Source organism: Cyprinus carpio, chromosome B16 (genome assembly GCF_018340385.1).
Source record: "Cyprinus carpio isolate SPL01 chromosome B16, ASM1834038v1, whole genome shotgun sequence".
In the NCBI taxonomy this organism is placed as follows: domain Eukaryota; kingdom Metazoa; phylum Chordata; class Actinopteri; order Cypriniformes; family Cyprinidae; genus Cyprinus; species Cyprinus carpio.
The window spans coordinates 23270438-23293024 of NC_056612.1; the positions used below are offsets into that span (position 1 = coordinate 23270438).

Here is a 22587-nt window from a genome sequence, read left to right on the forward strand (position 1 = left end):
ATGGGGCGTAATGTTGAGATAACTGAAGCCCTAAGAATAAGTGATCATTGACAGCATGTGTTTCTTGCCAGTAATAAACATGTCACGCAGACGGGCAGTCAGTAGCTGCAACGCAATTACCTCACTGCACCACACACACACACACACACACACACACACACAAGATACACTGCACTCCAAACACAAAGATCTTATAGAGAATTGCACAACAAAATCAACACTACCTAGTCACCAAAAGTGTGCAAAAATAGTTTGGGGTCAATAAGATTTGTTATGTTTTTGAAGAAAGTCTCTTATGCTCACCAAGGCTATAGCCTTTATATTTATTTGATAAATAAAATTTAATTTGTAATAAAATGAATATTGGGAAATGTTTTGCAGATTTGGTGCTCAACAAACATTTACTGATTTCTTTATCAATGCTGAAAACAGTGCCTCAAAATATTTATATATTCTCCTCTCACATTATATTTATATAAAAATTTATAAAAATTTTTTTTTTTTTTTTTCACCACAATAATTATTTGTTGTTTTAAAATATTTCTATATCGTTTTTTAATTCATTATATATATATATATTTATTAAATAAGACTAAGCGTGTGTCATTTTTGTTGTGTCTTTATAGCTTTTATTAATTTTTAAGTTTTATATATCTATCAGTATATATGTATGTGTGTGTGTGTGTGTGTGTATACACACACACACACACACACACACACACACACACACACACACACACACACACACACACACACACAGTATATTCACACATTTTATGGTAACTTTACAACATTTCTTTTGTGTTGTTCCATAGTTTTTATTACCTGGATTTGATTGTACTCATGCATTAAACTCTTTTGACACTCACATTCATACTTATAAACTTAGTTCAGCCAGTGAGTGAGGGAAAGTGAGCCAATTTTCACTGTCCCATGATTATACTGGCAAGTCTTTAGCCCATCTGGGAGATATTTGTGCAGAGTTTTGGGGAACCTTCAGGGCACAGAAAACCCTTTACATAAACACTGATCCCTGATTCACACTTTAGCCAGCCAGACCTTTCGTATGTGTGGTCAGTGGGTGGCTTTGCTGAATCTCCTTTTGATAATAGTACATTTTAAGATCAGACTGAACTCAAATGTTGTGCCATCACCTTTTGGGTGTGTTTTAACAGAACAGATTAGAAGAAGAGGGTTATTTGGTGTTGTATATTAAAAAATAACATTAGCAAATACTACGATTTGTCATGCATTTAATTATGCATCACTTTTCAATCTGACACAAAAATGTGAATAAATAGCCTCTCATCCAACATGCCTTCCTTCCAAGTGATGACGCAGCTGCATCTGCTTGTTGGCTTTCATCATAGGCCAAGTGTACTGGCAACCCTAGTGGCTGGACAGGAGGTGTCATCAGCTAACAGCAGAACCTACGCTCTCACCCTCCAAATGTCCAGATCTCAGCTATGTTTGGTGAAAAAACAAATTCCCTCAGTGTGGCCACAAGCTGTGCTAACACCACAGACATTTCAGTGGCACCCCTAACCATAACTTTCAAGATGGGCACTGAGTCTCGTTATTGTATTTAGGTTATGTCTAGCACCAATGATTCACTCAGAGGCCATGAAGGGCAGAAACGGCAGAAAACAATTCATCGCTTGGCACCTGAGACCATCATACAGGACTGTCTGCACCAGCTCATGCATTATTATGTGAATTAGACTAGACTCAATCTGATCATTGTCATCTAGCAGTATGTGAGATAAAAATAAAAAAAAGTCAAAAAGTCGAGCCAAAGAGATCAAGAAATGAAGTAATCTAATATATTTATTTTTTTTAATAAACAAATTATTAATAATTATATATAGACACAGTAATACTGTTAAATTGGATAATATAATTTTTAATGATCTAGAATTATTTTAATAATGTTTTATATTTAAATAAAGTGATTAGTAATTATAATTTCTAATAACTATAATAATATATAATTATTATATATGATTATGTATTACATATAATACATATACTGTTATATATAAAAACAGGTATTATAATATAAAACATATTCTATTTTGGATCATCTATAATTTATATATACAAGTTTTTTTTCTTCTGTGGGAAGCAGACAAACTGTGTAAGTCATTGTATCTGTCAGGTTCTCATGCATGTTTTCCAGTGAAAGTAAAGCTTCTTTCTGATCCCAAGGTCTAGAAGTAAAAAGGAACAGTGAAAACAAACTGTTCCCCCTTCAGATGCCCTGTTGAGAAGTGTTCTCTGGCCTTGTTTCTTGAGATGAAGAGAAACGGTTGTGATGTCACAGCCCTAATTCTCAGCATGTTCCAAACCAAACAGATTCCTGTTTCTTTAGTTCCATCAGATCCTTGCCCACTTCAAGAATTTGATCCAACTTATTGTGGTACCATCAAAAATGACACTGTAAACCCACAACTAACTTTTCACACAAAGTATTTGGACACTTGAGCCACACTTAAAATTTTAATGAATTAAAAATAAATGGCCAAATAAAAATAAATGGCACCTGTAAACAAATTATTCATTTTCTCAGAGCTAAAAAAAAAAGCCATTTTACAATTACAAAAACTGCATTCAAAATAATTTTAGTGGCTGTATACTCTAAAAAAATTTTTTTTTTTAATTTAAAAACAAACATATTTTATGTGATTTTTTTAATGCAGCAACATTAATGCATTTGAAGTGTGCAACTTTAATTGTCTTAATACTTTGTGATTAGATAGATAGATAGATAGATAGATAGATAGATAGATAGATAGATAGATAGATAGATAGATAGATAGATAAATAGATAGATAGATAGATAGATAGATAGATAGATAGATAGAATAGATAGATAGATAGATAGATAGAGAGATAGATATGTGATGTGTGGTGTGTGGTGTGTGTGTGTGTGTGTGTGTGTGTGTGTGTGTGTGTGTGTGTGTGTGTGTGTGTGTGTGTGTGTATTAGTACTTTACGTTTCAAATCAACAATATAACTATAAATTACTTGTATAGCCTACTTTCAAAGTGTGTTAAGATCGTCAGGCTCACAGCGACATCATGCGGTTGCTCTCATCTGAACACATGGCTTCGTAGAAGAGGCAGTATTCTGATTCCCGAACAAATGAGGTGGATCTTTTTAGTGAATCGAAAGCATGCAGTCCGATTCAGGAACAAATGAGTCGGTTCATTGTAGGGAATCCAAAAATATACAGCGCGACCACTTGTGTAGTTCGATTTTCGAACTGATGACGAGTCTTTTGATCCAGTTCTTTAATGAATTCGTATTCTCGTATCAAACTTTTTAATATGGAAAAACAAACAAACAAACAGACAAAAAAAAAAAAAACTGTAAGATTAGTAAGATATAATGCTTTTTCGAATTCAGCCATTTATTGTTTGTTTAGTAATTATTTAATATACAGTTAGGGCCAGTTATTGGATTACTTTTATGCAGCATATAAAAAGGTTTTAAAATCTCTTTAAACGTCTATGTAAACATACTTTTGGGAAACGATATTATTTGGCAAAAGACTGAAGAACGTATTAATTTAAATAGTAATTTAATTTCTTCATTTCTTTATATAGTTATCAAAAAGACTAAAGGATTCCTAAATGGAAGCGTTAAGGAACCGTAATGAATCATTAAAATCCTTACGATTCCCTATAATATACCAGATTATTTAAAGCGTCATCATTGTCATCGACAGGTATTCTTTTTCGCGGGTGACAGAAGTTCTTTACCGTGGTAATGGGCAATTAAACACGTTGTCATGGTTACTCGTCAAGCGGACAGTTGAGTGCCGCGTCCAGACGGGGGCGATGGCCGCTTCGTTCAACAGATCAGTAAAGTCCCACAGCACTCAAACTGTGCAGGACCACAGATGTGAGGCGCTCGGAAGAGTCAAACAGCTGCTTTTATCGCGTATCTACGCTCCTGTCGTTCCCCTGCTACGGACTGACATATGAAAACATGGTAGTTAAAGCCAGAAAATCAAATGCCAAGGACCAGAGCAGCGAGAAGGACAGGAGTCAGTCCGCGTCGGGGAAGAGCAAGCGTGCCAAAGATGGAAAGGGCTCGGCTTCCCAGAGTAAAAACGGACTTTTTGCAGGGTTCATTAGAAGTAAATTAGGTTTGAGCCCGTCCGCTTTTGCAAGAGGAATATCAGTGTTGGTTCTCGGTAAGGCTTTGTTTCTTAGCCGCTAGGTAGCTAACGGTTATTCACTTGATTAGCATCTAGCATGTTCTCAGTATTATCGAAACTCGCTTGTAAACAACAAAGTTGTGTATAGCTCATATTTCCTTTATCGATTTTATTCCTAAACAACCCCAAATGACCAGTTTAATTTTCAGGTTTTTAATGAATGTTCCCATTAACTATAGTTAGCAACCAATCGAATTTCATTCATTTCACTCCAGTTATTAGCCAATGATTAACGCTTTTTATGGTTTGTCGGTGCATGTAAACTATCCACAGACGTTAACTGATTAAAATGATTTATCAGAATGATTAATCTGTATTAAAGTAGGCGACTCTTACCATATCTTCTGTATGGTCAGATAAGAGTCCTTCAGTGTGGCCACGTAGCGATCTGTCTCTGGACAAAGTCATCTAACCTCATGTGTTTATTTCCACAGCTCTTATTGTGGGATGTTTACACTGGTAAGTACCTTTAGATCTCTAAAACATGAACACACTGTTCCTCTTATTGTGACTAAATAAACTATCCTGTGTTTCTCAGGTATCATCTCTCACATCTATTTGAAAATGACAGACATTTTTCACACATGTCATCTTTGGAAAAGGAGATGGCCTTTCGAACAGAGATGGTTATTATTGCTTTTTTCCGCCCCAATATGATTACTACATAATTTACTGTGTCTATCCAGAGAGGGTAAATTGGGGGACTTTTTGCTATTGTTTTGTTATTATCCCGAGTTAACTCTCTATATAGCTCTCCTTCACTTTGCAACTCATTTTGTTAAATACCAAGCTTGGACTTTAATTGACATCTTGCTGATTTAGATAATTGTCTCACAGTGGCGTATGCTATTTTGTCTTTTAAGGGACTGTATTACTCATACTTCAAGACCATCATTGAGGCTCCTTCTTTCATGGATGGTCTTTATATGATCATGAACGATCGTCTCACTGAATATCCTCTGGTGATAAACACTCTAAAGAGGTTTAACTTGTACCCTGAGGTGAGATGGCCTCTTCGGCATCTTCTGAATAACACTGTTTGCTTGAGCTCTGAAGTTAACCATCTCTTTTGCTCTCTTGTACTGCAGGTGGTCTTGGCCAGCTGGTACAGAGCATACACTAGCACAATGGATTTTTTGGGGTTCCCTACCAAGATGTGTTGGACCATCAACAGAGGGGAGGGTCTGGATCCAGTGGAGAGTTGTGAAGGTATTAGAGAAGCCAAACATCAAATAAGTATCCATTGTTTGGCCCACACATCTACTTGTTGCTTAATTTTAAAGCATTTGCAGTACAGGACATTGTAAATAACTGTAGAGTCCCACACATGACATTCAAGCAACTTGTTTTAGTTAAATTGTGGCCCTTGAATTAAGTATTTTTACATTGTAGTTGTAATTAAAAATGCATGCTTTAGAAATAACTCTTGATCCTCTTTTTTGTACTCTGACTTTTTTGCAATTTTCACTTCTGTTAACACACTCATCATGAGGGAAGATTTTTACTAAGGTGGAGAAAAATGCTGTTTCATTCACTGTGTGACTGACAGCCAAGTGTTCTTCATTTCACAGATATTTTACTTACTCGAGTGGCTTTTCCACAGGTCTGGGGGATCCTGCTTACTTTTATGTCACATTTGTGTTCCTGTTAAATGGGGCAATGATGAGCCTCTTCTTCATTTATGGAACATACCTGAGGTAATCCAGCCTAGAGTAAACATCTCAGAGGAAGAGTCCTTTAATCGATACCAAAGAAAGTGCAACTTTGAGTTTTTACTTTGATTGCAAATGGGTTGATCCTAAAAGCATAATTTCAAAAGTTAGATCATAACATACATTTTTTCTTTTTTTGGCTGTTCTTATAGTGGCAGTCGACTGGGTGGCACTGTTACAGTTCTGTGTTTCTTCTTTAATCATGGAGAGGTAAAGCAGATTGTTTTCTTAAGCATCTTGGAGAATTATTATTATATATTTTTTTTTTTGCTACTCAGAGATTTTGTCTCTCTTTTGAACCCTTGAATCCCAGAGTACTCGGGTCATGTGGACACCACCTCTGAGAGAGAGCTTCTCCTACCCCTTCCTGGTTCTGCAGATGCTTCTGCTCACTTACATCCTCCGGTAACTTGCTTTCTTCCCTAAGTTTGCAACCCAAATCATAGCAATTTAATGTTTATATTCAGTCTTTCATGCACGTTCACTCTTTTTGTTTATACTTTGAGATGATTTAAGATCTTTTAAGTATTATGTGGTCACCAGACACATTTAAGCAGTGTTTTGTGTATTTAGGCGTCTTATGTGTACATTGTTTATGATTATACACACAACGTTGAGTTATTCTGTGCAATTAAAATGTATTTTGTTTTAAACAAGGAACCCAAGCAAGAATACCATGATGGCTCTGGGGATCTCCAATATTTTCTTCATGCTGCCATGGCAGTTTGCTCAGTTTGTCTTACTTACCCAGGTGAGTGATGGAAGAGATGACAAGATCATAAGCATGCTGACCCTAACACTTGTTTAATACTGATATTTAAAGGAAGTAGAGAAAGCGGCTAAATGTAACATCCATGTTAACAGGGTGAAATATTTTTACAATTTAAAATAATGTCTCTATGATAATGTAATTTATTTCTGCAATGGCAAAGTTGATAGATCATGAAAAATCATTCTAATATGCTGATTTAGCCCCTTAGAAAATATTATTAGTGTTGAAAGAAAATATTCTCAGTGTTGAAAACAGCTTAATATTTTTGTGGAAACTGTGATACATCATTTTTTTCAGAATTCTTACCTGAATTGCAAGTTCAAAATAAGAGTTTATTTGGACTATAAATCTTTGTTTCATGTTTTCACTGCTACTTTTGATTAATGTAATCATGCATTCTTGCTGTATGAAAGTTTTCACTTCTTCTTTCAAAACAAAAAATTTCACTGACCTCAAACTTTTGAACGATGTTGACAGCTTCCTAATAGAAACGTAATTCAGTTCCTCTCCAGAGTCAGAGTCATTTGTAATGGTAGTTTGCCTGAAGAAGACCTAGATAAGGCTAACATGATTGCATGCCTCAGGAATATTGTGCAATCCAGTTTTCAATTTTAACTGTTATTAGAAAATTGTTTTGCAGCAAGATAGCAAAGGATGCTATGACAAGAATGTTTGTGTTTTACAGGTGGCGTCCCTTTTTGCTTCATATATCCTGGGTTATCTGAGTCCGGCAAAAATGCAGTCTGTCTTAGTAACACACATGGTAATCTAAAGACTTTATTAATAGAGCTAGAATATTGCTCATGTTGTCTTTCTGATTCACTGATGAACTGACTGCTCCTCACAGATCTCCTTGGCCGTCTGTTTTCTTCTAATGTTCGGGAACTCGATGCTGTTGACATCCTTCTACGCCTCTTCACTGGTCTCCATCTGGGTGAGCTGGACAGTGTGAAGGCTCATTGCTGCACTCATTAGCTACTTGCTCAGGAAAGCACACAGTGTGGTATAGTCGGTTCCTAGGACACCAGAAGCTGATGTGTAGAAAATGCTGGCTGAATGGTGCCATAGTCTGACCAAATAAGTATCAATGACTAAGTACAAAGTACATACAAATAGATGACCTCAAACACAAACATACTGTGAAGAAACATGTCAGCTTTATTGGTTGGTCTGCTTTCATTTCAGGGTGTAATTGCACTCAGGGATTATTTGGTTGGTATATTCAAACCTGGACTCTTCACATGGGTAAGAGCACAAGCAGTACTGAGTACTGACTGATGCAGCAGTAAAATGTGCCTGAATTGATTTAAAAACTGTTGTGTTTTTGTTAGGTCATGCAGTGCCTTGCATGGGTGGTCTCCACTGTCATTCTGAAGTTCATGCTCTCAGTGATTTTTGGGGCATCAGATGATGTGAGTAAAACGAGAGCAGTGCTGTGAACATCAGTTAGCTTTAGATTTAGGGCTCCGTTGAACACTTTGCAGGGCTTTTGAAATGTTAATTTTGTTTTGAATTATAGGCCCACATCAGCAGTCTGATCAAATCCAAGTTCACAAGCTACAAAGACTTTGACACGATGATGTACACGTGTGCTGCTGAGTTTGACTTCATCGAAACAGAGGTGGGTAATGTGATCTATTTCCTTGCAGTCAGTCATCAGTTTCCCCTTAAAGCTCTTTTTTTATTGGACTTGATGTGTTTGCAGACTCTCATCAGGTACATCAAAACCATGCTGCTTCCAATTAACGTGCTGATTGTGGCTTTTATTGCTGGAAGGGTGAGTTGTTTTCACTTGGATAATGGATGATTTACCCCTCCTACGTTTTGATATATATGTCCTGCTTTTATCTATTTGCAACAATGTTCTAGGTTACAGTTTTCTGTCAGTTTGGTGTTTATCAGTTGGTTTAGAGTCATAAGCGTTTTTGTAGAAGTAATCGACAGACTAAAGTTCCCTCCATATTCTTCCTTCTTTTTCTTCCTGAGTTCAGACTATACAGGACATTATTGTGTTTCTCAGAAATAAGACGACAGAAAAATCAGAGGATGATGAAATGGAGCAGTAAGTATTCTATATGTCTACAGCACTTTACTGACATAATTGTTGTGAACATGAGGACAGGGTATGTGAAAAATGTTATATAACAGAAAACAATTTTTACAATTTTATTCTTTCTGTATAGAAAAAAAAGAGACACTGGTTCAAAAGTATGTACTTTTTTTTTTTTTTTTTTTAAAGCCTCTTAGGTTCACCAAGGCTGAATTTATTTGGTCAAAAATACAGTAAAACAGTAATATTACAGTTATATTATTACAGTTTACAATAACTTTTCTTTTTCATATATTTATTAATATCTTATTTATTCCTGTGATGGTAAAGCTGAATTTTCTACAGCCATTACTCCAGTCTTCAGTGTCACATGATCCTTCAGAAATATTTTATTTATTATTAGTTTTGCTGCTCAAGAAACATTTCTGATTATCAACACTGAAAACTTTTTTTTTTTGGAAACCATGATACATTTTACATTAATATTTATACTTTCACTAATAAAAAGTTTAATGCATATTTGCCTAATAAAAATATAATTTTTTTTTAACATTATATGTGTCTTTTCACTTTTAAATAATTTATGTCCTTGCAAAATTATTGCAATAATGATTTTTCTCTTTTTATTTCTTTCTTTCAATCAAAAAGAAAAAAAGAAAAAAGAAAAAAAAAAAAAAAAAAAAAATATATATATATATATATATATATATATATATATATATATATATATATATATATATATATATATATATATATATATATATATATATAAATTACTGACCCCTGAATTTTAAATATTAGAATATATTTACATTTCTTTGGATAATAATGGCTACTCTTTCCTAAATTTTGTTCTTCCATTTTTCAGGAGCCAGATGTTGGCAAAGGGAGTGGTAAGTTTCTGTAATTTTATGTGTAGCATTTTATGATTTTAAGCTTTTTTCCCCTTAATTGATGTATATAAAGCAATGTACTGTACATTCAGAAAGTGTTCCGACCCCCTTCACTTTTTTCAATTTTATGTTGCAGCCTGATACTACAATTGTTTAAATTCATTTTGTTTTCATTAATCTACACTCTGTACATCATAAAAAAAGAAAACCTCATGAAAAAGTGAAAACAACATTTTAGAAATGTTTGTAAATTCATTAAAAAGAAAAAAAAACGAAATATCACATTTATGCAAGTATTCAGACCCTTTGCAACAACACCTGAAATTTAGCTCAGGTACCTCCCCTTTCTCTTGATCACTGCTGAGATGTTTCTACACCTTGCTTGGAGTCCACCTGTGGTAAAATAAATTGATTGGACACACCTCTCTATAAAAGGCCTTAGAGCTGACAATGCATATCAGAGTGAAAACCAGTTTAAACAATTGTAGTGTCAGGCTGCAACATAAGAAAACTGAAAAAAGTGAAGAGTGGCAGCTGTGGCCTAATGGTTAGAGAATAGGACTTGTAACCAGAAGGTCGCAGGTTTGAGTCTCGGTGCTGGCAGGAGTTGTAGGTGGGAGGGAGTGAATGAACAGCGCTCTCTTCCACCCTCAATACCCATAGCTGAAGTGCCTTTGAGCAAGGCACTGAACCCCCAGTTGCTCCCCGGGCGCTGGATATATAGCTGTTCACTTCTCACTGCTGTGTGTGTGCACTTGGATGGGTTAAATGCAGAGCACCAATTTCGAGTATGGGTTACCATACTTGACAAATGTCACGACTTTTTTTTTTTTCATACTTTCTGAATGCAAAGTATGTGATCCATGGCAAACAAGTTGATATCCAGAGGCTGTTTTTATCTTGTGATGTTTGTCTAGTTGGTGTATCACAGTCTGCAGCTGGTGGCGTTTGCAGTGCTGGCTGTGCTCATCATGAGACTGAAGCTCTTCCTCACTCCTCACATGTGCATCATGTCCTGTTTGATCTGCTCCAGACAGGTGACCCAACTATTCATTCTCCATAACTCGCCCCAAAATTTCCATAATGCAAGGAAGCTGATTTGAGCGAAAGCTTTTAAAATGTGGTGTGACTAATGTTTTGATTTCATCCCCAGCTGTTTGGCTGGGTAGGAGGGAAGTTTAAACTCCAGCTGACAGTGGTGGGAATATTATCCATCATGGCAGTCCAAGGAATCGCAAACCTGCAGAGTCAGTGGGGCATCATAGGAGAATTCAGTAACTTCCCTCAAGAAGAGCTCCTGGAGTGGGTCAAAGACAACACAAGCCCTAGTGAGAAACTTTTGCTGTTCAACATCTCACGTCATGTGACCAGTGTCTGACTCCTGCATCCATGCAATGTTCCTGTAGATGCTGTGTTTGCTGGTGCAATGCCCACCATGGCGAGTGTGAAACTGTCCACAGGAAGAGCCATAGTGAACCACCCACACTATGAAGACGCAGGATTGAGGTACACATGATTTAACATCCGTTTTATCTCTGTATTACTGTACAGTATTTAATTGTCATAATATTTTGTTAATGTAAAGCGTTTGATTTTATTTGTCCTTATTCAGAGAAAGAACAAAGATGGTGTATGCCATGTACAGCCGAAAGCCAGCTGAGGTAGTGAAGCAAAACTTAATAAAGCTGCAGGTGGACTTTTTCATCCTTGAGGACTCGTGGTGCACCAGGCGCTCCAAGTAAATGCTGCATACTTTAAATTAATACCGCTGTCTGATCAGTTCTTTTATCTCACATGCGTTTCTTCTTCATCTCCAGGCCCGGTTGCAGCATGCCTGAGATCTGGGACGTGGAGGATGCACAAAATGCAGGGAAAGTGCCACTTTGCACTCTCATGTGGAGGGATTCTCGTCCTCACTTCTCCACTGTCTTTCACAACAACATTTACAAAGTCCTTAGAGTTCCCAAAACAGTAAGAGATATGAGATAACAGCAGTTTTCCCCTCACCTTACTGTTTTCCTGTCTTTGATATGTGCGTGTATGTACACAGCAATGATTATTTTTGTAAAGGTCAGATGTGTTTTTCTTGAGCCCTGCACTTTGGTGTCCATTTTGTTTTGATAAGCTGTAAGAGATGTTTGAACTGCTGTGAGAGTCAATCAGTATTGAATCACCCCTTTTTACTTAAAGGAATAATTCACCCAAAAATGAAATTAGCTGAAAATGTACTCCATCTAAGGCTGCGTTTACATTTGGCATTGACATTCGACCTGTATCTGGATGTTGTCCACATACACACTGAAAAGACAAGTGTAAACGCATGTTATCCGATCAGCGTGTCCTGGTCCAGAGGTAGTCGAGGAAGCATTGTGATCGGATCTCAGTGTAATGTAAACGCGATCCAGCCATCGTGTCTGCATTCGCAGGTCGACATCACGCAAAAACGCCGCCCCCTCTCTCGCGAACTGTCAGCAAAAATAGACGGAGAACGCCTGTGTGGAGACTAGTGAGACTCCTACACTTATCTTTGATTTCTAAAATGTCCTGCGACTGAAAATGCTGTTCAAAAGAAAACCCACCACTTCAGGTTGACTTTGGCCAAATAAATTGGCCATTCTCTGCAGACTTATTTAAATTTGCACGGGAAATACAGATCCGATCGGTTATCCAGATAGAAAAGTCAGTTGATGTTGCCAAGTGTAAACGCGCCATGTTCTGATTGACTGATGATCTGATCTGCTTGATCGTATCATGGTGATCGCATGTTAATGCCAAGTGTAAACACAGCCTAAGATGTTGATGAGTTTGTTTCTTCATCAGAACAGATTTGTCCAAACAGACTTCTATTATTTCTGATGGCACCCATTCACTGCAAAGGAAACAATGGTGAGCAAGTGATGTAATGCTTATTTTCTCTGAATCTGTTCTGATGAAGAAACAAACTTATCTACGCCTTGGATGGCTTGAGGCTAAGTCAGTTTTAAGCATATTGTTTTTTTGAGTAACTATTCCTTTAACCATCTGTTCTCATGCTTGTTAATGTCTTTTATTAGGTTGACTGTGATTTTTGTCATTGATGGTGCTGTTTATCGGTTGCATATGGTCCAGACAATTGTTTACTTAAATCATTTCACTTTTTGTGCATAAAATATTTTATTCAATCTCTTTTTGGATTTTCAACCTGTGACGTTTTGTAAAACACTTTTTGTGCATAATTTTCAAATTTACATTTGTTTTGGGCAGATGCTCTTACCAAAGTGACCTACAAAAAGTTACATAGTTTGAGGGAGGATTATGATAGTCTATAGTGTTATTTTTTTAAATCTGCAAACTTAATTTTATTAGTCAATAGTTGTAAATAAATTGCTTGTTACTCTGTGTATGTGTTGAAATCATAAGTGTTATGTATTAGCTATCTTAGTGTTTTTTTGTTTTTGTTTTTTTATAAATGTATTGCTCAGTTGTATTTTTATTTGGGTCATGTTGGTTTCTGTACTGAAGTTTACCAGTGCTAGTGTTGCGCTCATTTCCCAAGAGTAAGGAAATGGCAACAGACAAGTTTTTGTCCCGATTCCAAAAAGTTTTGATGTCATGTAATAATAATAGTCCTAAACCATGCTGAAGGACTGTAATCACTGCCGTAGTATTATTAAAGATATCAATTTGTAGCATGTGTTCTGTTGTAATTCAGAAGTGTCCTTTACATTTCAGTTGACATGCATGTGAAGTGTTAAAGAAATCAATATTTCTTTTTTTTTTTTTGTCTCATTTTATCAAATGTGAGGAACTGATTTTATTTTACCGATTAAATGTTTTTTTGAGTCAATCATTGGATCTTTTTGTTGTTTTTAAGTATAACGTTGATGTGAATTTTAAGGCATAATATACCTAAACCTACCCATCTCCACCCCCTAGACGTGGATCCAACCACGCCCCCTGGAACTTGTGTACAGGGGCTACTGTATTTAGCTGGTGAAGAAGTCTACTTTTTGTGTTTGGAAATTGCTAAAAAGAGTATACATAACTTTAATTTTCTTTGAATCTCTCCCATTCACACTCAGAAAAAAAAAAAAACCTTATTTGGTTAGTGTGCCTTAAAAGTAAAAAAAAAAAAAATGATTTGAAACAACCATTTTAAAGCTATGTGACATTTGGCCCTCTAACGGTTGAAAAATAAAAGTGCATAAGTCATTCTGAAGATGTTGCGTTTGCACTTTTGCTCTTCGTGTATGAATGTGGTTCAAGTCACAGGTGAACGCATGGCTCATTTTATCAGAACAGGTTTGAAATTAAGCGTTTTTAATGATCTATAGTCTATAGTGCTATATAGAGAGAGAGACATTTATGCATTCATGCATTTATTTATTCAGGAAAAAAATCCCACAAAATAAAAACCAAGACAAACGGTAGATTAAAGACATGTCATTTTTTTTCCTTTAATAATGTCAACATTACAAAAGACAGCTCTCTCCCCTGTGTGTATATATTGTACAAATTCAAAACTTTATGTCCTACATTTATCTTGATTTGGCCGGTTCACAAGGGAAACATCTGAACTGGGCAGAATTCTGTAAAAGTACATGTACATTGTGCAGACAGAAGCTCAGAACACCACGGCAGCAATACTTGTTCAGTGTCTTACTGTGAGGCTAACAAAGGAAGATACTAACCGCATATGATTGAAAACCATCTTCCGGATATTCAATTTCATTCCCACCCACAGACTCCAGCATTTACTGATCACATTTAACAAGCAACTTGCTGCAAGAGTGAAAGTGTACAGAATGAACCTAGTGATTTACAAATCAAAGAGTGCTTTCACACACAGTGTAGTAGTCAGAGGTATTTCATTGTCACTGTGGGATCTATGAAGTGCTGTGTGAGCATGAGGGCAGTAAGCTAGCTTACTACTGCAAACAAATTACTCAATTCAAATGAACTATACTTGGCAACTCCTAAAGCTATAGAAGTTTCCACCACAAAATAAAAAACAACAACAAATAAGGTAATTCTGAGTTTACATCTCGCAATTCAGATTCTTTCACCTCAGAATCGCAAAAAAAAAAAAGCGAAAAGGAGGACATGGTTTTTTTTTTCCGAACAAAGTAGTGTGGGGAAAGAGTGCAAAAAAGGAGTTTCCTGAGACTGCTCTAGATTAAATAAGTTGTTGTCAGGCCTACAGCCATGATGGCAAGCCTACCTAAAGTGCACATTAACACCAGTAACAGAAGAGGAAATAAATGACAGGCCAACAACACTGCAGCAGTCCTTCTGCCCCATCACGCCTCTGCGTCGCCTACTTGACCATTAAATGACCATTAATAAATTAGTTGATTAACACATCATAAAAATCATACGTACTAACAATACAAAATTCTATTTTATAACACTAAAACAGAGAAACAATGTAAACACATGAATGAATGTGGGGAAGAACTCTAACACAATCTGGTGCAATTTACATTACTCAAGTTTGAATTTTTCTTACTATTTATTTTTTTTAGAGTGACTGCAAGAATTTATTGTTTGTTCTCCTTCTGCACTGTTTTGTTTTAATATAGTATTTGTACATAAATCAAGTAATCTGTCAGATAATCATAGGGAATAAAATTTTTACAAGTACAATAAGAATAATAATAATTTACTTTGTATTTAGGTTTAATATGTCCTTCATTTGACATTTTGAAGTGTTAGCTTTGCACGCTCTTTTTCTAGTAGGACAGTCATGCAGCCTAATGTCACCACCTTTGGCCTCAACGAGACATTTTCTCATAGATGCATTTATTAATTTTTTTTAAAAGCAGCACTCTACAAACAGCATTTTAATATACTGAAAGAAAAATATCTTAGGTTATGATCTGAAAACTGTGGTACCGTGAGAAACAGGATTTTAGAGTGTAAAACTAACCTTAAAAGACTGTCTTCATTATCTTGAGAAAAATAAAATAAAAATATGAAACAAGAGTCTGAAGAGTTCTTCATAACATACCCTAAATGTCTGAAATCATGGTGCTTTATGCATATTAAAAACAAATTGAACAAAATAAAAAAGGGTTTGTTGGTGTGATTAAAAATAGAAACAGATAAATATACCTGGAAGTCATTTCTCAGCCCTCTATCGGGTGTCTCTACCTTTGGCTTGACTTTGGCAGGTTGGTAGGGCACACACAAAAGAGAAACACTGTTCCAGACTAGAGGACTCTGGGAAGGGCCCTGTACATGTCCACAGTGAGCTCTCAAAGTCTGTCTCTCATAATGACGTCTCTGTATCCACACATTTATCCCCCTGCTCATCCTCCACATTGATCTTAATACAAGCCGTCTTCTCTTCACTGTAAAACAAAGAGAAAAGATGAAGGAAAAATTAACTCAAAGCAGGTGCCCTGCAAAATTTTTCTAAATGTTAATATCGCCATACTTGCAACAAACAGCATCAGATTAAATGAAGCACAAACATGATATATGCAAAAGCAAACCCAGCGCACACACACTTTTCACAGCCATTGGTTTTAAACAACGGATAAAGGCCTGGTCACATTAAGATTAAAAAACAAAAACTAATAACTTTTATAAACTATATTTTGTATATAAAAATACTTTTCTAAAATAAATAAACAATATTATATATATATATATATATATATATATATATATATATATATATATATATATATATATATATATATATATATATATATATATATATATATATAATATTATATTATTGTTTCCTTTATGTTATAAAACAATTATTTATACAAAGTATATTTTACAAAAATATACTTTTATAAAATACATAAGCAATTATATATAAATATATATATATATATATATATATATATATATATATATATATATATATATATATATATATATATAATTGATCATTTATTTATCATAATTATTTATGTATATTTAAATCATTTCATATATAAATATATTAATATTATATAAATTATATATAATTATATTAGTGTTGTCAAACGATTAATAGCGATTAAATCACATCCAAAATAAAAGTTTTTGTTTTTTTGTTTACATATATGTGTACTGTGTATATTTATTATGTATATGTAAATACACACACATAGAGTAATATATTTAAAAAATATTAACATGTATTTACAAGTATATATTTATATTAATATAATTTATATGATAAATAAATATCTTTAAAATATAAACATAACTTATTTTTCTTAAATATATACATGCATTTGTGTGTATTTATATAAACAGAATAAATATACACAGCACACACACATATATTATGTAAATAAAAACTTTTATTTTGGATGCAATTAATCATTTGACAGCACTAATTTAAATATACATAAATATATAAATAATATATAAAATAGTACATCAGGACTCATCTGCAATAATTTACTTCAATTATTCATAAACACAGTCTTACATGAGTAGTTGCACTGAATCAAATTTAACAATATACGTTACAAACAGGCCTTTATTGATTAAAATCTACAGTTCTTCTGTACAGCTTTACCTCTTTGCAGAAAAAACAGGCTGTGCGTTGAAGCAGTGCTATGAAAAACAGGCAAGAGGTTAGAGGAACAGGGCTACCTGGCACTAGGTTTCAATACTTTGGCACTGTCAGAGCTCATGGCAACAGCTTTCCACGCAGCAGTTTTGGCCATCTCATCAGATATGTTAACCACAGAGGGGTCAGTGCTGCAGAAAAGACACATCAGAGCACTTACAGCTGGTCGCCCACACTTTAACACTCTCATTTCTCTTCCTGTTCACCAGCACTGTGCTTGATGGCCATTTGATTAATAAAGCATGAAAATCACATCACATGAACCAAAGACAAACCCTCCAAGCGCAGACCCTGTGTGTTATTTCAGAGGTGAGCATAATGTTGTTCATGAGTAATATGTCATGTTAGTAATCAAAGCACCTATGAGTCAGATAAACAAAGTTTTACTTGCTCCCTTGCTGAAAGCTAAACATCAACCTTATGGAATTGTTTTTCTTCTATAACACCATTCTAGTTAAGATAAAGTAACCATGAAATGGACACTAAGCAGATATGAGACAAAACGGATCAAACTTGCCAAACAAGAACAACAACAAAATCAATTCTTGAACTCCTAAAACAAAATCCACATTCACAGAGCAACCTATAACTAAAGAAGTGGTTTAAAATGGCAATCCATTTAATCATTTGAGGTCAGTAAGATTTTTTTTTTTTTTAACGTTTTTTTTTAAATACGTCTTATCAAGGCTGCATTTATTTGATAAAAATACAGTAATAATACAGTAATAATACAGTAAACAGTAGTAATATTGTGAAAGATTATAACAATTAAAAAAATGTTTTCTGTTTAGTATATTTTAAAATATAATTTATTTCTCTGGTGGCAAAGCTGAACAATTTATTTAAAACCGCTTTTTGTGGAAACTGTGACTTTTTTAGGATTATTTAATAAATAGAACAATCAAAATTACAGCATTTATTTGAAAAAGTAAAGCCATTAAAACCTTAAACCTAAAAATTAAAATGATTTCTGTCACTTTGGAATAATATATTTCATCCTTGCCAAATAAACTGTAATTTCTTCTTAATGTGAAATTCTTCTTACTGACCCTAAACGTTTTAACAGTAATGTATGACTAAATTGTGTATAATCATGGTGAAAACAACAACTGGGGTTTGAGCACATTTTTGAGATACAGTTAATAATGAATAATCCTGTTGTGTAATTATATAAAATATCTGACCACAATTCCAAAGAGTCATTAATAATGTGGATTACACTGGTCTTGAGACAAGAAAATGTAAAGAAACTGTCTTCAGCTGTCATTTAAAGGCTAAACGAATCACTATTCTACACTAATCACTACAATATTAATGCCCCTTATATTAATGTAATGAGAGTTAGCGCTCCGCAAATGCTTGTAACCTGTTAGTGAAGCCTAACAAGTGTACAGGTCAATGACACAGCTGTCTGTCAATGAGATGGCCCTGGTTAATTTATTTAGATATTACTGAGCTCTGGTTTACACATGAACTGTCAATTACCAGACATACAAGGTAAATCATGAGCAACAATCATCATCTGAAGCTCTTCTGCAGAGCTAACCGATGCAGAGCTGTCAGAGGAAGATTACGACTCGTAACCATGCACTCACATCGTGATCCGCGTTAAATAAACGTAAGTGAGGCTTAATAGCTGGAAAGAGGGAGTATGCAGCGGTAACCACAACTCAAGCAGGCCTGAGAGTAGACAAAAGACCAACCACTCCGCTCGTGTCTTCCTCGTATGAGGTGTCGGAGACTACGCTGTCAGATCTGTCTCAAAACAAACAGATCAAAACGTACTGAGCGAGCCCTTGAATGAGGCAAACACAGGGTGTTTAAGAGAAACCCACATGAAGAAAGGCCTTAGCTCATACAGGGTTAGATTTTACAGGATGTATTGTTTACTGCAGCTATGAACGTTCACCAACCTGACTTTAAGGGTCTTCACAGGGATTTCGAGGTGGTCCCCATTATCATAAGGGATCTCCAGTCCTCCTTCAGCCTCCATCATGCGCTGTGCTTCCTGGGTAGACAGATAGTGACGTAAAAGGAGGTTGTTCAAAAATTCTGAACCAGATGATAGAAGAAGAAATGTGTGTTGATAGAAATATTCAAAGTCTATATATTATCAAGAGAAGATAAACAAAGCATCATATTGATGTTAAATGCCCATAGAGAGGTACAAGAGAACCATCTTTAAAATTTCAGTTCACATCCTGAAGAAGTACCTCTTTTGCCTTTTTCTTTTTGTCGTCTTCTTTTTTCTTCTTGCTTTCTGGCATAAGGTCATCCAGCCAGCTAAGCTCCCTCTTTGTGAAGCAGAAATCCAGAAGCTTCCTCACAAATACCAGAGCAAGAACCTACAGAAGGCAAATACAAGACCTGAGTAAAGATACATGCAACAATGGATGATGAGCGGGACAATCTGAATAAAGATGTATTCTACGAGCATGCAGAGATTTTGGGTAAAATTTGCAGTAAAGATAGTAAAACAGAGATAAACAGCGCAGATTGTACTAAACTTTCAAGTACATAATAAATTTGCTTAAAATTGTACTTTTTATTTTATTTTTATTAAAAAAAGCTACACAAATAATATGCTTTAATAAGGTTGTGCTGCAAATAATCATATACTGTACATCACTTTGACGGAGACATTATTGGTATTTTTTCTTGCAATGTGAAAAAGACATTTACATTGATTTTTCTGGATTACACTTTGAATCCAATTTTTCTACCCAAAAATAACTATTTTAAACCTTTTCACATTAACATTCATTGAATTGTTTGTAAAGAAAAAAATGAAAGATAAGATAAGATTATTTTTAAATGTTTTGGATATCGGTCAGTGTTTGAAAATTCAGAAAATGTTTCAATTAATGCAACATCTGAAGTTTGTGCAGGTAAGCATGATCCAGTCATACTGGAGACACATTTGAATTGAGGTGTAAATGCAGTTTGGCTAAAAAAAAAAAAAAAAAAAAAAAATCTTTAAATACACAAAATGCATGTTAATGTCAGGTGTAATGGGGACCTATAAGATTTTATGGTGAATTTTAAACGTACCATCATAGGGAAGACCACTGCGGCAGCAGACGCTTTGATGACCCACAGCAGTACCAGGCAGGTGAGCTGAACTATTGTGAATATGTGAACCTTCCACAGCGGCACGTATCTCAGGTAGATCAGGTCAGGCTGGTGCTTTGCCGGCATCCCAAACAGCTTAATACGGTCAAAGAACTGCGGTGCAATGAATACACAAACAACATGACCACACATCCATCATAGCCTTAGTCTGACCTGCATGTATAAACAAGACATAAATCAATCCTGTAATTAGATCAAATATTGTGAAAATGAAAGTGTGCTAACCTGTATGCCTTTGAGTGAGGAGACACCCATATAGAGGAACACTCCATACAACACGGGCATTGGGATAAACTACAGAGAAATAAAAAACAAATAAAGAAAAAGAACAATTACAATTAAAAACACAGTTAACCCTGACATGTGGTCTTTTAATTAATTTTTTAAAAAATATCTTTTATTTATTTATTTATTGCAATGGAAGAGTTTACTGAACCTTTACACAAAATATAAAACAATGACAATTGCATATTTGTTTTATTTTATTAGGTATCATTTTTGATGACTCATGCTTCTATAGCTCATATAGCAGAATATAGAGTTCATACTCCAAGAGGAAACAAATCCTGTTTTTAAGGCCCTAGCTAAGTTAAATATATTTTATATTTATAAATATTTACATGGCCAAAAAGTAAGATCAAATTTTAACATGATTTTTCTGAGGAAAAAAAATGTAAGGACAAACCAGTTGCTTCAGTCCAATTGGTGTTTATCTTGAAATATTGGTGTGAGAATATAAAATATATTCTTATGTTTACTTCATAAAAATCAGTGGAGATTTTACAGCAAATAGACACATGTAACACAATGTATCAATCAGACAATAGAAATTATGTAGTAGCAAAACAGGTTTTCAACCAATTTTGATCATGTAGACAATTAAGAGGCCTAAGAAATGTGCATATCAAATGATACAGTAGATTTATAGGTTTAATACATATATACATACATAGAATTTTTTTTTTTTTTTTTTTTGCACTACAAACTGAGCCATACCTTTAGAATGGATGTCATGAAGACAGACAGACCCATAAGCACAAAGATCATGAGGCCAGTGACCCTCTGCTCACGAATGCCCAAAAACTTTGGCTGCTCTCCCGGGGCTGAACACTCTGACTCCACCTTCAAACTGTTGACGTGAGAGATGGAGAGGACAGTGGCAGCAACGAACCAGGGCAAGCCCATCAGAGAACACACGCCGAGCATCACAGCCACCACCAGGAGGTCAAGATGATACCCACAGCCTTTCTGCAGAAGAACAGAATCATGAGCCTCAGGACCGCTGCAGTGCTCTGACAGACTGGACCAGGTGTCGAACTGACCTTGAGCTTGTGTTCTTTACGGTTGATGATGACAGCGGTGATCTGCTGATCCATGAAGATGAGGATGGTGCACAGGAGGGCAGGGATGGCTGCTGCAAATAACGTCCATGTGGGGTTATCACCAAGAGGTGAGATCAGCCAGCCACGGTTCTTAGAGGTGGGCTATTGGACAGAAGAAATACACTTTAAATTTTAATAAACATAAAATTTGATTTATTGGGGATGAACAAATTTGTGTCATATCACTTTTCAGTCTATATTAGAGAGTGCTTAATATATTGGTATCTGTATTGTATTGTTGACATTCTTATTTTTCCTATTTTTACATTTAGATCCCCTTTGCCATTATCTAATGCTCAAACAAAACTAATTTTTAAAAAACACACATAATTTAGGAACACTTAATCTTTCGCAATCTCAAAATTAATATTCATATTTCATACTGTACATTATAATGTTGTGATGCCCTAAATTCACTTGCAGCGTTTGACTGGTTTTAGTTGTAAGTTTTTAATTTCAACTTATTTAGACAAAATAGTATAGAATTTTAATACCAGTCATCCGTGCATCCCTTTACAAAAAGAATTTACAAAAGAAATGAATGCTTTAGAGTCACCAAAGCCAAAATAAACAGCATCCAAGAAGCACATACTGTACAATACCGCTAAGAAGTTTAGAGCTGGTATGATTTTTTTTTTTAAGACTCACAAAGGCACCAAAGCAGAATTTTTGCCTTGATTTGATCAAAAATACAACAAAAACAAAATTAGTGTGAAATATTCAGTGTCACTGATTTGTTGCTCAAGAAACATTTCTTATTGATATCAATGTTGAAAATAATTCTGCTGGTTTTTGTGGAAACGGTGATGCATTTTTTTTTCAGTATTGTTTGATGAATAGAAAGTTCAAACGAACAGAAT

General features: G+C 35.0%; 2 protein-coding genes across 6 annotated transcripts in view; one reads left to right on the forward strand and one right to left on the reverse strand.

The window, feature by feature from the left end:
• Window positions 1–3803: 3803 nt before the first annotated feature.
• Window positions 3804–13847, forward strand: dpy19l1l (dpy-19-like 1, like (H. sapiens)). The gene is made up of 22 exons (XM_042741550.1): window positions 3804–4201; window positions 4660–4684; window positions 4764–4851; window positions 5089–5226; window positions 5314–5434; window positions 5829–5922; window positions 6090–6147; window positions 6251–6343; window positions 6590–6688; window positions 7395–7472; window positions 7557–7643; window positions 7895–7954; window positions 8041–8121; window positions 8229–8330; window positions 8415–8486; window positions 8701–8771; window positions 9628–9652; window positions 10570–10689; window positions 10806–10980; window positions 11059–11158; window positions 11265–11390; window positions 11470–13847. Exons 1-22 carry the CDS (start codon window positions 3994–3996, stop codon window positions 11639–11641), a joined length of 2193 nt encoding a protein of 730 aa, XP_042597484.1. The 5' UTR covers window positions 3804–3993; the 3' UTR covers window positions 11642–13847.
• Window positions 13848–14061: 214 nt separating this feature from the next.
• The window catches only part of LOC109060547 (sodium bicarbonate cotransporter 3-like), a 42736-nt gene continuing 34210 nt past the window's right edge, over window positions 14062–22587 (reverse strand). For 3 of the 5 annotated variants that reach the window (XM_042741549.1, XM_042741545.1, XM_042741548.1), the window contains 8 exons: window positions 21668–21829; window positions 21342–21593; window positions 20571–20639; window positions 20265–20438; window positions 19427–19558; window positions 19127–19221; window positions 17237–17344; window positions 14062–15984 (listed from right to left, as the gene is read on the reverse strand). In XM_042741549.1, coding sequence (XP_042597483.1) covers window positions 15903–15984; window positions 17237–17344; window positions 19127–19221; window positions 19427–19558; window positions 20265–20438; window positions 20571–20639; window positions 21342–21593; window positions 21668–21829 — 1074 coding nt within the window. In that variant the 3' untranslated portion in view covers window positions 14062–15902. Of the gene's footprint in view, window positions 15985–17236; window positions 17345–18916; window positions 18969–19126; window positions 19222–19426; window positions 19559–20264; window positions 20439–20570; window positions 20640–21341; window positions 21594–21667; window positions 21830–22587 lie in introns of all 5 variants that reach the window. The other 2 variants (XM_042741547.1, XM_042741546.1) reach the window with 2 other exon arrangements.

Coding starts and splice junctions, on each gene's coding strand:
- dpy19l1l (XM_042741550.1), top strand. CDS start 3,994: ATGGTAGTTAAAGCCAGAAAATCAAATGCCAAGGACCAGAGCAGCGAG. Junction 4,685..4,763: donor ATTGTGGGATGTTTACACTG/GTAAGTACCTTT, acceptor TGTGTTTCTCAG/GTATCATCTCTCACATCTAT. Junction 8,487..8,700: donor TGGCTTTTATTGCTGGAAGG/GTGAGTTGTTTT, acceptor TCCTGAGTTCAG/ACTATACAGGACATTATTGT.